The sequence below is a fragment of the Lycium barbarum genome, chromosome 6 (genome assembly GCF_019175385.1).
Source record: "Lycium barbarum isolate Lr01 chromosome 6, ASM1917538v2, whole genome shotgun sequence".
Classification (NCBI taxonomy): domain Eukaryota; kingdom Viridiplantae; phylum Streptophyta; class Magnoliopsida; order Solanales; family Solanaceae; genus Lycium; species Lycium barbarum.
In genome coordinates this window covers 100,046,666-100,062,804 of record NC_083342.1, presented here as the reverse complement: position 1 = coordinate 100,062,804, position 16,139 = coordinate 100,046,666, and the positions used below count along the sequence as shown (strand labels likewise).

The window sequence follows — 16,139 nt, the reverse complement described above, 5'->3', positions numbered from 1 at the left end:
ATAGTTGCTTGCAACACACTGTTACATCCAAGCTCACATTAACTTAAAAAGTGGGATCCAGAGCAAACTAATTGCAACATATGGGGTGTTACATCCAAGTTAACATTGGCTCAAAAAGAGGGATCCAGAAGAAAAGCCAAGTTCCTGTGCTTAACAGAGTGCAGGAAGAACAGAAACACGGAGGTCCTTATTTAAATAAAGAATGTTTACAGGTTACACGTTAAGATCATCAATGTCTTAGTCACAAGTATAAAGCATGTCAACAGTTTTTCTGCAAAGAATGAAGGGAGAGGGGAAAAGAACAGAGATTCATGTCATCAGCTACCAACAACCATCTTTATCAGTGCTTCCATTTCTATCACGATCGCAGAACAAGAGTTGCCATGGAGGAGAATCCATACCAAACCTTTTAAACTTCGTCGGAGGAATATAAGTAACGAGTTGTACATAGATGTCTGAACCAACCAAAATCGCACTGGGATTCTTCAAGTTCAAGTGCCTGTGTCAATTACCAAGCGATCCTGACCTTCGCCTGAGTCTGAGAAATTATGGCTGACAGTCAAATTAGCTTTTCATATGGTACGTCTTATGAGAACCATCCTTATGGAATGTCTAAACTGGAAAGCTGAGTGTAACATGGTTGATCGGAGATCCCAAATTTAATACCATTGACTACCAGGTCCACCTGGCGCTGCAGCAACTTTTCTTGCCATGTACTGTTCAGGTTTTGGCTGCACCCCATTGGAAACTTCAGTACTATCTTCACCCCTTTCATTTTTACAGCTGGGATGTCTTCTAGGGTATGAAGTATTGGAAATAGGATACTGAGTTGGACCGCCTGGGTTCCGTGTAATTCTTCGCTGTTCAATGACTTCTGCTGCTGTCGCTGCTGCTCCACAGTTGTTGTAGCGCAACACTGAACTAACCACCCTCCCAGGTCTTGCAGCACCACCTGCTCACAAATCCTCCTGTTAATAACATAGTAATAACACTATCTAAGCTTTACAGCAGCCTAGTATCGCTTAAATAGCAATTCTCTTCTATACAACTAGGATATGTGCACACTAGGGCATATCATTTATCAGTCTCCATGTATATCTGTTTTCCATTTATAAGAATAATAAGCCAGAAGATAACAGAACTTGACGTAGAAATTCTCAGCATTGCGACTGACTTCATCCTTAGTGACAATTTAAAGAGTTAATTCAGAATGAGCTACAAATAGAGTGGTGCATTAATACAGGGACAAGGCACGGAGACGGGTCCTAAGACTGTGTCAGTGCCTCATGGGGTGTGAGTATGCAAGTATATTAGAGCTGTGGTACTTTTGGGTTAGGGAGGAAGCTGTACGGAAGCAGAATCATTGATTCTCTCAGTTGTTAGTTATGCTTTTGCTTTTTAGATGTAAATAAACAACAACTTAGTGCTGATCATTTTAATAAAATTCCTTTTAATTTTTTTGCTTCTTAGAAAAGATGATAAAGGCCTCTGTAAGGACTGCAAGGTCATACCGAGTGAGAATCTTACGACCCAACATAAGCTATTAGTGATAGATTTGGAGATAAGAAGGAAGAATAAGAAGAGGGTCGTGGATGACCGACCGAGGATTAGGTGGGGAAGTTTGACTCTGCCTAGTGCCCTAGAGATGGGGGAGAAGTTGATGGCTATGGGACCGTGGGATAGTAGTGGGGATGCGAGCAGTATGTGGGATAGGACGGCCAATTGCATTAGGGAAGCAGCTAGAGAGGTATTGGGGGTCTCACGAGGCCGCTGTGGTGGGCACCGAGGGGATTGGTGGTGGAATGGAGAAGTCCAAGGGAAGGTAGAAGCAAAGAAGCAGGCATATGTGAAGTTGGTAGATAGCAAGGATGATGAAGAGAAGCGGACGAATAAGGAAAAGTATAAGATGGCGAGAAAGGAGGCGAAGTTGGCAGTTTCGGCGGCTAAAACGGCAGCTTTTGAACGCCTTTATGCAGAACTAGAGGACAGAGGTGGGGATAAGAAGCTATTTAAGCTTGCCAAGGCGAGAGAGAGGAAGGCACGCGACTTGGATCAAGTGAAGTGCATCAAGGACGAGAATGGCCAAGTGTTGGTACAGGAAACCCGCATTAGACAGAGATGGCAGTCATACTTTCATGAACTCTTGAACGAAGGATGGGACAGAGACATTGTGTTGGGAGACTTGGAGCACTCGGATAGGCGTCGCGACTTTGGATATTGTATAAGTATAAAGGTTGAGGAGGTTAAAGAAGCTGTTCATAGGATGCGCAGGGGAAGAGCGACCGGACCTGACGAGATCCCTGGGGAATTTTGGAAAAATGCAGGCAGGGTAGGCTTGGAGTGGTTGACTGGGTTGTTTAATGTCATTCTCAAGACAGCGAAGATGCCGGAAGAATGGAGGTGGAGTACAATGATTCCTGTGTACAAGAACAAGGGAGACATTCAAAGCTGCAACAACTATACAGGTATCAAGTTGCTAAGTCACACTATGAAAGTGTGGGAAAGGGTGGTGGAAATGAGGGTGAGGAGAGGTGTGTCTATTTCAGAGAACCAGTTTGGATTCATGTCGGGGCGCTCGACTACAGAAGCCATTCATATTGTAAGGAGATTGGTGGAGCAGTATAGGGAGCGGAAGAGGGACTTGCACATGGTATTCATCGACCTAGAAAAGGCCTATGACAGTGCCAAGAGAGGTCCTATGGAGATGCTTGGAGGCTAAAGGTGTACCTGTGGTGTACATTAAAGCGATAAAGGACATATATGATGGAGCTAAAACCAGGGTAAGGACGGTAGGAGGAGACTTGGAGCACTTCCCTATTATGATGGAGTTGCATTAGGGATCAGCTCTTAGCCCGTTTCTATTCGCCGTGGTGATGGATGAATTGACGCGACAAATACAAGGTGAGGTGCCTTGGTGTATGTTGTTCGCGGATGACATAGTCCTGATTGACGTGACTCGCAATGGAGTTAACGATAAGCTGGAGGGCTGGAGACAGACGTTGGAGTCTAAAGGATTTAAATTGAGTAGGACCAAGACAGAATACTTGGAGTGCAGGTTCAGTGGCCTACCGCGTGAGGCTAACGAGGAAGTGAGGCTTGGTACCCAGGCCATTCAAAAGAAAGGAAGTTTCAAATATCTTGGGTCTATTATACAGGGAGATGGGGATATCGATGACGATGTTTCACATCGTATTGGTGCAGGGTGGATGAAATGGAGGCTCGCCTCCGGAGTGCTGTGTGATAAGAAAGTGCCACCAAAACTTAAAGGCAAGTTCTACAAAGTGGTGGTTAGACCGACTTTATTGTACAGGACGGAGTGTTGGCCAGTCAAGAAATTTCACGTTCAGAAGATGAAAGTCGCGGAAATGCGAATGCTGCGGTGGATGTGTGGGCATACTAGGAGGGATAGGATTAGAAATGAAGATATCCGAGACAAGGTGGGAGTCGCATCGGTGGAGGACAAGATGCGGGAAGCGAGGCTGAGATGGTTTAGGCATGTGAAGAGGAGAGACACAGATGCTCCCGTGCGGAGGTGTGAGAGGTTGGCTATGGACGATTTCAGGAGAGGCAAAGGGAGGCCGAAGAAGTATTGGGGAGAGGTGATTAGACAGGATATGGCACAGTTTCAGCTCACCGAGGACATGACCTTAGATAGGAGGTTGTGGAGGACTCAGATTAGGATATAAGGCTAGGTGGCTTATCCTTCCACCATAGTAGTTGTAGTTATGCTCATTTGTTTATTGCCATTTGATTTCTGCATTTGATTGCTGCTTTTATTTGTGGGGCCGTTGTACTTTGGCTATCTTATTTATTTATAGTAGTTACGGCTCCTTTCTTTCCGGACTGTTCTACCATGACTTTCTCGCTTTTGTTATTCCTTGTTTTCATATTGTTTTCGATATGCTTGGCCCTATCTGACCTTTTGTCTTGTTTTCTTCTCTTGAGCCGAGGGTCTTTCGGAAACAGCCGCCCTACCTTTCAAGGTGTTAGGTCTGCGTACACTCTACCCTCCCCAGACCCCACATGGTGGGATTATACTGGGCTTGTTGTTGTTGTTGTTGTTGTTGTTGTTGTCCTTTAATTTTTTTATCAAGTAAAAATTCCTTTATTTACTGATCAAAAATGATGGAATGAACCTAAAAAAGAAGAAGTCATATTTCTCAAATGCAGGAAAAACTAAAACCAGAAGCCTTATTTATCACAGAAAAGAAAGACACCAAAAGCCTTGAAAACCAGCTGTGGATTATGTCAGTGAAGGAAATCCCTATATTCTTGTTCAGTGCTGTCTACTGCAGCCAGCCATGAAAATTGATGTGTTTTACTCAATAACTCAAATATTTGATTTTTCCATCTATAGGATTACCACTCCATCACAAATTCATATGCATGATGCTCAGAAGAAGCAATTTCCAAGGAAAATTTTGCTGAATAGCCACCTTTTATTTTTTTGATAACAATGGTGATCGAATATTTGCACCCACTTTGACTAATTCATGGGATACTTGTTATCTCTCGCCAATTAGGCACCAATAACTCTACTCACCAAGGGTTTAGACAAATCGGAAGAATCCACCAAGTGTTGCTTCAGCTGGGATTTAACCTTAGTTTCCAAGGTTGTCTAGTTAAGTTAATAAGACTGATGACGCCAATGCCTCGGTTTTTGCGCTTCTCATTTTCCTTTTAGATCACAGAGAGACATCAGCGAATTTACTCGGAGCTTCAATGAAAATAATTGCTACCCCTTTGCCCCCACTGTATGGAACACAATTAGGCTATACACGAAATTTGGAATGTTAATTTGACTTGCATATTATCAAACTCTAATACTCCCTCTGTCCCAATTTATGTGGCACAATTAGGATTTCGAATGTCAAACCTGTTTAGTTTGACCATGAATTCGTATATAGAATCTTTAAGCTTTTAGAACTAAAATTTGAAAACTACGTAAAGTACTATAAGTCACAATAGTTGACAATTCAAAATATTCAAACGACATATGAAAAAAAAAAACGGTCAAAGAAAAATTCATTTGAATCTCGAAATCCGAGAGGTGCCACATAAATTGGGACGGAGGGGTTTTATATTTAATGGCATTCGATGGCTAATGTCTTTCAAACATGTTTATGTGGAATCTTGGACTGGAAAGAAAATGAGAAACTTTGGACAAGCTATGGGCTGTGGTCCAACACTGCCTTACTTTAACATTGTGGAAAGAAAGAAACAGAAGAAGTCTTGAGCTAGGAGATGGAAGACTTTCTAAAGATCATGGACTCTTTATATTTAGGAGACATTTTTTTCTTTTTTTCTTTTTTTAAAGACTCTGGACTCTTTTAATCACATAAGATGCAGTAAGTTTCTGCACCTCCTTGCTGCCATTTTTTTGTAAAATTCTCTTTTCCTCATCCCAAAAAAGGTGAAACAGATCGACCAACACTTCATTAATTATCAGGCTGTCAGATTAGAAATCTCTACTAACACACAGTCTTTGTGTTCATGCAAATGCCGGTACTAGAATCTCTGAAGTAAATGTCTAAACCAATACCTAAGTCTTTCATAATAAAAATGTCTGCGGCTACGCCCACCTCGATTTTATTTCCAATTTACAAAGAAAAGATGAGTTGAGGGCAGAAGTCGAAAGGTCTTAAATAGTTCCACTAGGAAACATATACCTAAAACACCTCAAACATCTGACAACCCCCTAACTAAATAAGATGTGCTAACACTTCACACTTCGGCAACATCTATTATTTTAAAGGCATCTTTTTCAAACAGTATCTCCGAAGGTAGGGGTCTATCAGAAACAGCCTCCCTACCTCCCAAGGTAGGGGTAAGGTCTGCGTACACTCCACCCTCCCCAGACCCTACTTGTGGGATTACATTGGGTATATTGTTGTTGTTGTATCTTTTGCAAATAGTAAAAAAATTATATCCAACATCTAAGACAATTCAGTCCTTGAAACAATGTTAATTCCATGAAATTACGCTAATATTAAACATTGTTAACTAATGAATAGGTTTACTCCAAGTGATTCAATTGTACATTTCCGGAGTAGGAGAAAAACATTAATATATACAAGTTCACAGTTAAACAGTATAAATTTTTGAAAGAACTAAAATATGTGAGTTTTATAAGTATATCAAACATTTTGGGACATTCCAAAAGGAACACTTGTCCCCTGAGACGGGGGAGTACTACTTCCTGTTCTCACAATTTGGCAATACAGAAATTTTACACGTCTTTTCCAGGTTTTACACATGGATATCCGACAAATCATTTGCATATGCTAATTCATTAACAAATTCGCAAGGAAGTGCAGCATCCCAACTTGTCTTTCCAATAATGCAGATGGAAGAATATAATCATGAGTGCATACACCATCATCAATACGAAAAGGGAATGCAACTCATTTGAATATAGTTGGCCAATCAAAAGAGAATAATTGAATACTACTCTCAGCAGAACAAAATCATTTGAATATTGATGGCAACCATCAAAGGAGAAACATTTAGAACTACTCTCAGAAAAACATACTTCCAGCATTTAAAATACGAAAAGAGATCAAATGTTGGACCCTACTACAAGTGTTAGAAAACTAGTGAAATCAAACCTTGAACATTCTGAGGAACTTGGAGAGGCAGCCTTGTCATGGGGATCATTGAACTCCGGTCTGCAAGTGGTTTCTCACCTTCTTTGATAGAGCACTTAGAAAGATCATTTGCAACCTCAACTGGATTTTGCACTGAATTATCTGAATATAATACACAAGGCCTGCATCTAAAAAGTTATCAATGGCTAAGGTTGTGCAAGAATTGAGAAATATCGGATAGCCAAACTTGCAGGACATTCCTTTTATTGGAAACTAAGACAACAATAAAAAATGGTCATAGGAGAAAAGAATTTGATCAACCAGCATGACTGCCAGGGACTAACCTCGGTAGGGATGATGAGTGCTGTCTCTCAGGCGGAGCAGCAGCTCCTCCTTTGCCATAATGCTCTTCAAGATATGCAAATTGTTTCTTGAATTTGTCAACGGCACTAGGGAGAGACACAAGAAACTATTAGTGATCCTTTTTTGGCTCCAGTGCAGCGACGAAACCAAATTCTGTTTCTTAAAAAGAAACTACAGTAAATAGCACCCTATTGTGATATTTTTTAAAGTAATAATGAGCTTATTGATATTTTATTTTATTTTTGATGAAGATAATGAGCTTATTGATTTTTTATTTTATTGTTTTGATCAAGATAATGAGCTTTTTGATATAGGACGAACTGAGCGCTGATATGTACCATAGCAGAATATTATGGTTGCCACCGAAATTTTTCATTAACCCATGGCCCCCCTCCATAAATTTTGTAATGCAGCAAGCTAAGCATGCATACACAATTAAGCCAGAAATGATAGTTTTCTCTTAGAGGAAGGTTCTCTAGGGGGTTAAAAGCACCTGAATGAGGCTTGATAATAGAACAATATGATTAATAATAAGCTTGACATGACTGACCAAGGAGAGAACCAAGTACACTGTACACCAGTCATTCTTTGACATGCCTATGATAGTATCAAGTTTAACTTCTTGAGATAACGAGAAAACATAAGTCGAAGTGCCATATTTCCCCTCCGTTTGTAAGCTTATAAGGTCGGCTATTAAGATCTCTTTTCCTAGTAAAGATTGATGTAGATGTACATCTTTCTCAAGCAAACGGTCAGACGAACCATGATATTTTCTTTTATCAGGCAGATGAATCATAATACATGTGATTGGCAATGAGGGTTGATCAACATACTACCACATATATAAGAAGTTTATAGATCCAGATAAACTACCTTCAAAATAAAATAATAAGCATACCGTCATATGGAAATATGGAACAGGGTTGGTTTCATTCCGAGACCTTCCTAGAGAACAAGAAATCTAGATCTACCCATTTCTACGTCAAAGAAAAGAAGACCAAAATCACTCCCATTAATCCTACATTAGAAGAGTTCTCAAAGTCTACCTTGGAAATGAAGTTAAGAGTTCCTTTGAACTCTGAACTACTACCAAGGAGGAGAAACTAGGTTCCTAACGAGAAGTCTACCCTTATTCACAATACCTGTAAAGCAGTTTACCCAAGAACTGCATTGATTAATTAACTTTACCCAAAAGAAAATCATGGAGGTTTCCGTTCATGCCAAATGGAAGAGTTCAGCCTTACAATTAACTAAGAAAATAGCAGAAAGAAAACAGAAGAAAGAATGACAACGGTGGAGAAGACTTCATGTAAAGGACGCGAGCTAAAATAGAAGCATTGAAACTTTTCAACTCTATCTACCTTTCTAAAGGAAAGCACGAAATTGTGGCCATGGCACCTAAGTTGCCGTACTAGAACTTAAAACTTATTATACAGATGTGAGCTATGAACACATTGACATGCATATGCAACATAAGAGGTATTAATGTGGAGAAAACCATGCAGTACACAAGTTCAAAGACAAGACAAAAAACTCAGCTCGATAAAAATGTACCTCGGATACATGAAACCTGTCGGTTCTTGCCCCTCTAAGAACTCCTGTAACATCTGTGGGTGGTATTCAAGAATTTCTCTGTATATTAGCTCCCTCACATCCTCCTTTGTTATCCTTCGCCTTTCAAATTCAAACTCCATTTTTGTAACTGGTTGGGCAGAAGGTTCTCTCTCCACTTTGGCCAGATTCCTGAAATATGGATCTGCAAGTGCCTGAATTTTGAACAAGGAAAAAGGGAGTTAGGAGCTGGAGTCACAAATAATGCAACTTTGTGGAAACACATAGTAGTGTATTTGTACCTCTTCTGCAGTAGGACGATCCTTAGGATCAAAAGCAAGCATCCTTTCTAGCAAACGAAGTGCAAGGGGATCTGCATGTGGAAATTTATGGGTGAAAGGTACAGGCTTTTTCTTACGCATACTGCTCAAATACCTCCGAGCCTTTTCATTTCTTATCTATAAGCACATAAGCAACCATATATTAGCCACAAAGCTATCAGATTAGAACATCTTGAGTTCCAGGGAAAATATAGGGACTTACCCTGGCAATGGATTCTGGAGATGGTGTGCCCAACAGATCGGTCATTAAGTCTAATTGGTGCACCACATTTTTACCCGGAAAGAGAGGCTTCCCAGTTAATAGTTCTGCAAATATGCATCCAATGCTCCATATATCAATTGCTGGTGTATACTGAGGACAAGTCACAACAAAATGGCCTTAGAATGTGCTAGTATCGTAATAAAATGAAGAAAATTATAGCTAATTCAACAATGAATCAAAATAATTATCTAAAGCAGAAAATTGTATATTCACACCTTAGAGAAAAAAGATCCACACAATTCAGGAGCCCTATACCACCTCGTGGCAACATAATCCTACAGGAACAAATAATCAGGTGATGTTAGATGTCACGTTTTCTACTAAGCTCATTAATAGAACTATGTTTCAAAGCTAAAAGTTTTGAGTAGAGCATTAAGAAGAAGCATACAGTCCAAAATATAGCTGTTGGAGTATCATTGAAGGCCACTCTTGCAAGACCAAAGTCACAGATCTTAAGCTTGCAGTCAGCATTTGCTAATATATTTTTGGGTTTCAGGTCACGGTGAAAGACATTGGCTGCATAATATTCCAACATAGAGGTATTGTTAGAATTGGAAAAATTATCACGGATTTGCAGCATACCATGGCAGCTAATATAGCTATGTAAATGTCTAAGTATATAAATATGTCCTTTGTGGAGGAAAGTCATAGTAATTAAAGAACAATCTTATAGCCAGCATACAACCTGTGTGTATATATTTTAGCCCTCGAAGAAGCTGATAAAGGAAAAATTGATAATGTTCCGGCGTCAGATCATCATTTGCTTTAATGACTTGATGCAAATCAGATTCCATGAGTTCAAAGACAACATAAATATCCTTGAATTCCCTCCGAGAAGGAGGTAACAAAATATGCTTGATTTCCACTATATCTGGATGACGAAGAAGCCTAAGAAGCTTGATCTCACGAAGGATACGGGTGGCATCAGAGACATGTTCAAAGATGTCATTTATCTTCTTGATTGCAACTTTTTCCCCTAGATGGGTATCAAATGCAGAGCAGACTACACCATAGCTACCTTTGCCAATCACTTCCTCTATCTTGTATCGGCTCCCTTCACCATATTCAGTAAAGAAATCTACATCTCCAGACCCCTGCATATTCATATAATAATTCACAAGATGGGTTACAAGACTTGTCAAAAATGGATCATACTATACTTCAATTGCTACAGACATTATTCCAACCTGCATGAGCTATTGCCATTTCAATCATTCCCTTTATCAAAACCATATAAGATAAACTATTTGATTAACTCCATATCTATTTCTCAATTGACTTGGATCATATAACTAAACTTGCACAATACCATAGTACTACATTTACTAAAGGTTTAATATTTCAATTAGCCTTAAACCTCACCACATATCAAAGAATGAAAAGAAGATCCATCCACCACTTAGCTAGTAGGTTCCTAAATCATACAACTCTCAACATTTTAATCCTCCAACCAAATGTCCTAAACCAGATAACTGATTGGCCGAAGATCACGTTATTATGTGGAGTTTCCAAAGCATAATAATAGCCCATATATCAAAAAATCATTACTACTGAGTAAAGGAACAATAAATCTCTAAGTGTTGTAACAACTAGGTCAGTACTGTAACTCATTCTAGCATACTACTTATAGCTTCAACTAGTATATAAGTTCACCAATTCGAAAGACCCTTACTTTTTTTCGCTGATCAGGCTGCATACTTCAAGTGGCAAGCATCAAAAACACAAACCACAACTATCAATACGCAAAGGGAAAGAGTCTTATCACAAAATTAGCTCAAGAAAGTTGACTTCAACCCTATGTATCAAAAAATACCAAAAGTATCCTCAAAATTTATCAGATTTAAACAAGAACCACCAAATATCTTGCAGTAAAAACCCCAAGAACAACCCCAAATCTTAGGAACAGGCAACAAGGGCAAAGATGGAAACTTTATTCAGATTTCAAGATCCAAATATGAGTAAAATAAGTAGCACTATGTGACAACAAAATTTGGGGTATAGCTGGAAATGAAAGTACTTTCTTAAATTTAAAAAAAAAAAAAAAAAAAAAAAAAAAAAACTCAAGAAACAACAGTTGTTGATGATCTCTAATGCATGTACAACAATGCTAAGGTTGAAAACTGAAAATAACTATGAAAAGATTCAATTTTTAGTGAGATAAATTGAGTAAAAATCAGATCTTGGAAACACCCAGATAGAGAAAAAGAATATCTTTGAGAAATGGTGTACTGTTTGTTCAAGTTTTGTGAGAGAAAAGGGAAATAGGAAAATTTAGATTGGAAAAATTCCTATCCATGAAACTTTGGGGACCATATTAATAATTTTCTGTTCTTTTGGGGAAAAAGACACAACTGCCACTGAATAGTCACCACATTACCGTTATATATTATCAAGACAAGATTTTGCAAACATCTAGTGGTTGGGAAGCATTTTTGGATTTAATATTGACTTCACAAAGTGTTTGATAATTTAGTATTGATTTGGTAAAGTTGTTGGTTTGATTTTTTTCTTGAACACCTGAGAAAAAATATAGTTACTCCTATTTTTAATAATAAATAATAATAAAACTATGTTTTTTGGTTGTTAAATGGGGCATCTTGTAATCTTGATAAAATACTAAAGAAGTCATAACTTGAACTAAAAAGAGTGACTTATGTGAGCTAACACTTGTAATTTGTGGCGGTTGATTGAATTTGGCAAAGTCATTTTGCAATATGATTGTTTGACTTACATCTACGTAGCACATTATTATGGATATAACATTAACAGATTGATTGGTAGAAAAAAGTTTGAAAATTTTACTTTTTAACGATCTTATGTTATTTATTCACCCCTCCCTTTGGTAATTTGGATGTAACTTTTTATATTGTCAAATTTCACTGTTAGTATTAATGTTATATACATCTGATTATCTGAATTCGTAACTCACCTTAGCTAGTAAAATGATGATTCCATTTTCGTACCCTAATGATTCTTTAATAAATTTAATAGAGGTGCAATTGAACCATTTTAATTTCGAGGTAGAGGGGGTATGTTGGGGGGGGGGGGGGGAGGGCTAAATATTATTTTGTATAATATATTTTTTAAATGTCAAATTTGAAAGTTAACATAATATACCAAAAAATGTCAAATTTGAAAGTTAACATAATATACCAAAACATATTCTCTTGTGATAAAATCAAGAGAATTTTAGGACGAAAATACCAATAATTCATCTTTTTTTTTTTTTTGCACACTACTGGTTTCATCAGCAGAGCCTTTATACAATACCTAGACCAGACCAAGTGAAAATTTATACTAATAATTGAAAAACTATATCTTTCCACATGGGGATATCATTAGTCCCCATTTAGTTGTTTTATTTAACTCCAACCTAGATCAAGATTCCACGAAAATTGTCATACTTAGTTCTAAATTAAATTTAAGGATAAAATCTTAATTACTCCTATTAGTGAATTAAATGATCCCTATGACATATCTCTCCGTCTTATCTTGTATGACACGGTTTGAATGTGCATCAAGTTTAAGAAGTTAATTTTCCTATTGGTTTATACTAGTGATTATTGAAAATATTAAAAGTAAAGATCGTTCGTCAGTGAAAACAAACAACAAAATTTATATGAAATAATATCTAAGTATATTTTTCAAATGTTCATTCAAGTGTGTAATATCACTTAACGTATTTTTGCATCAATAAAGTCACTGACTTTTCTTTACAAAAGTCATTCTAACTGGAAATGCCACTTCCAATCACCAAAGATATGACATGGTGTGACTTTTAAAATAACTTACTGATTTTCCAAACACAATTTGGCTAGTTTTTACATTTCCTCTTGCCTTATACACATTAATTTTGCTTATCGACATATATAGATAAATTATTTTTTATTAATTCGACCCATAAACAAAATGCTAAGAGATATTTTGTAAATAAAGAAGAGCTAGAGAATTAATATTGTTGTAAATTTATCAAGTCAACCAATATGCCACCTAAGTATATCGAAATTTGAACTAGGTACGTGGTTAAAGAAAAAGATTTATCCAAATTTTTATAATTACTATATTATATAAGGGTCAATCCAATTTTTTTGTAGTACTTAGTTGGGAACTTTAGTTACATTACAACTAAGCCTTATTAATTAAGAGGTTCCTTCTTCCAAATTTAACCCCATATTTGTCTTTTATTACTTCATTTACTATAAGGTGTTATATAAAAATTAAGCAATTTCAAGTCTTTTTTGGTAATGCAAAATTCATTAGACTAACTTTTTTGAAGATGATGTAACATGTACTTTAACTTTTTCATATGCCACATTTTTACTCCTATATTTCTTTATTACTTAGGGTGTGACACTCAATTTTGATAAATTTACAAATTTCAAGCTCCTCTTGAAACAATTATAAGAAATTGTGAACTGTGATGATGTCAATTAAAAAAAAATAAAAAAATATCGGTACGTGTAACTTGAATGGGAAAATGCACCACATTTGCAGTTACCTTAATTTAAACATGTATTGCACACAAGAATTGAATTTAATTGTCCAATGTGAAACGTTAAAAATTTAACAGATAAAATTGATCTTCGTTTGAATTAGATATTGTTATCTAATTTGTTTATTTTTATCTAAATTATTTGTTAACAATATTAAAATTTGAATCTTTTCATCACTGTGTTGTGTTGGTTTGTACGTTGATTAGCCATATCATTCATGTTTAACAAAATTAACTTTTTTAAGATATTATTTAGTATATTCTAATAGTTATTTTTTAAAATGCATGCGTACTTAAATAATACATAGTTTCTAAAATGATAACATAATGAACAATGTATGTTGTAGCTTATACTCCATTCATCTACACAAAAAAAAAATAGTGTCAGGCGTACTACGCGCAGTGGCGAATTCAGAATTTTCACTAAGGGGGTTCAAATATGAAAAAGTAAAGACACAAAGAAGCCAAAAGGGGTTTAACGTCTAATATATATACATAAAAAATAATTTTAATCATATATAAACAGTGTAATTTTTCACCGAAAGGGGTTCGGATGAACCCTCTTGACCCTTCCTCCCTCTGCCTCTGACTACGCGGTATGAATTCATAAATATATTTCTTAATATAAATTTACACTTTAAAAGTTACATAAAAAGAAACTATAATCCAAACTCGATGGATAGTTAAAAATGTTGAGACCATCTTTAAAAATATGTAGTTAATGAAATAAGTTTTTAGATTTTCAAGCAGTAGTAATGTCAACAACTTGTGATAAAAGAGAGTATGTTTTTTTTGTGATTTTGAGTATCGTTTTTTTTTTTCCGGGGGGGGGGGGGGGGGGGGGGTTAGGGGTGGGGGGCGTGGGAGGGGGTAAAAAAATGTTAGGCAGTGTTTGTTAGCATAGTGAAACATGGTTAAATGAACATGCATCATTGAAGCTTCATTTATGTTTGGGAAAATAATCAAAATATACATTTTATAAAATAATGTTCCACTTAAACTAAAAAAAGGAAAAAATGTCATTTTCTCATTACATAACTTTAGAAAGTAAAAGGAAAGTTTAATTATATTGAGAAAAATAGTTAATTTTTAACATACTTTGTATAATTTAAATGAATTGACATCTACAGATATTGTAAAGTATAAAATTTTATTTAAAAGTTATATTTGTTTTATAGGTAACTTCATTAAAATCTCAGTTAGGAATAAATGTAGCAAATAACTGATGTCTCTAGAACCAAATTATTTTTCTTGTTTTTGGAAAAAAAACGTTATAGTTCATAATGGATGTTGCTAACACACATATGATAAAACTAAGTTGGATTTTAAGAAATTATCAAAATCTAAAATTTAAATAAATTTCAACAAATAACAAAAAATAAGAGACTTTATGTCATGTAAATGTTTGAAGGTAAAAGAAAGTCTAAACTAAGGACAAAAGAAATCTATGTTCAATTTTTAAATACTTTTGTTCAATTTAAATATTAAGTCTTTGTTTTTAAAAGTTTGCAAAGACTGTCGAACTAATTTTTCAATAACTTAATATAAAAAAAAAAAGCGAAAAAAATAATTATAAGTAACTACAAATGTAACTTTTAATCTTAGTTTTGGGTCCGGGCTTACCACGGGCCAAATGCCACTAGTTGTTTAATAAATCTTTGTTTTTAATATGGAGAAAGGAATATGGGAAATTCTTAAAAATTATCTGCTTGGAATTTGCATGTACTATCACATTGGTCGGTTTGGGGTTGTTTGTACACGTGAATCCCTATGAAAATACAATGTTATTCCTCGATTATACCTAGACACACACTCCTTTTATGAATATTTTGTTTCTTGGAAGGTTTAATATTGTTGGGCAAAAACACAAATATTTTCCCGTGTCCACTCTATGTTGTCTATGAATAGTTGTTCCATACACACATAATCGAACCATAAATTGGTTTATTTGAATTGGCCTACTCGGCATTCGAACAATGTTGTATGCACTATTATAAAAGAAGTTAAGCCAGTCTCTTTGTTTTCTTCTTAAAATTTTCAAAACAAGATTACCAAATTTTTCTTCTTTTTTTATTTCAGTTTTTTTTCTTTCTTCGCATCCAAAAATAATTACCTAATTTTGTCTAGTAATATGAAAGATTTGTTTTTTCAATCGATGGGTTCTTAAAACAAAATGAAAAATATCACATAGATAATTGAGAACTTTATTCTGTGTGACCTAAGCTTATAACCAAAATGAGCTCATATTTCCAGATCTTACCCTATTAATTTATGTTTGCGGGGAAACTTGCAAATACAATTTGGGGGAGGTGGCGGTCGACCCTACCTTATGAGTATTCAGACTATAACAATTCCAATGAACATGAAATAATTGGGAAAACTATACAATAATTCTTTAATTTGTGATTTATGATTTTCATTTATTTGATGTTTAGACTGATTGAGAGTGATAATCATGTTTATTATCATAAATTTAAACATTGTTGGGTGAATTACAGTGAAAAAATTAAAGCTCACATTGGGGTTTTTTAAAGGGTTAAAAG

The 16,139-nt window shown here is 35.9% G+C and overlaps 1 protein-coding gene across 2 annotated transcripts; it reads right to left on the bottom strand.

Moving 5' to 3' along the window:
- Nucleotides 1–166: 166 nt before the first annotated feature.
- LOC132645014 (mitogen-activated protein kinase 15) lies at nucleotides 167–11,388 on the bottom strand. 2 transcript variants are annotated; one of them, XM_060361745.1, is made up of 10 exons: nucleotides 10,777–11,388; nucleotides 9,790–10,198; nucleotides 9,493–9,620; nucleotides 9,320–9,379; nucleotides 9,045–9,194; nucleotides 8,804–8,959; nucleotides 8,505–8,716; nucleotides 6,932–7,036; nucleotides 6,609–6,769; nucleotides 167–952 (listed from the first exon to the last, which is right to left on the bottom strand). In XM_060361745.1, exons 1-10 carry the CDS (start codon nucleotides 10,798–10,800, stop codon nucleotides 660–662), a joined length of 1,698 nt encoding a protein of 565 aa, XP_060217728.1. In that variant the 5' UTR covers nucleotides 10,801–11,388; the 3' UTR covers nucleotides 167–659. The 2 variants fall into 2 exon arrangements, with proteins under 2 accessions (XP_060217728.1, XP_060217727.1); XM_060361744.1 differs by having other exon boundaries at nucleotides 6,609–6,775; nucleotides 10,777–11,387.
- Between the last annotated feature and the right edge of the window lie 4,751 nt (nucleotides 11,389–16,139).

Excerpts from the sequence above, each read along its gene's own strand:
- LOC132645014 (XM_060361744.1), bottom strand. The coding sequence starts at position 10,800 with ATGCAGCCTGATCAGCGAAAAAAA. Across the intron at positions 9,621-9,789 it reads GCTAAAATATATACACACAG|CCAATGTCTTTCACCGTGAC; the intron begins GTTGTATGCTGG and ends AATATTATGCAG. Across the intron at positions 9,195-9,319 it reads GTGGATCTTTTTTCTCTAAG|TATACACCAGCAATTGATAT; the intron begins GTGTGAATATAC and ends ACTTGTCCTCAG.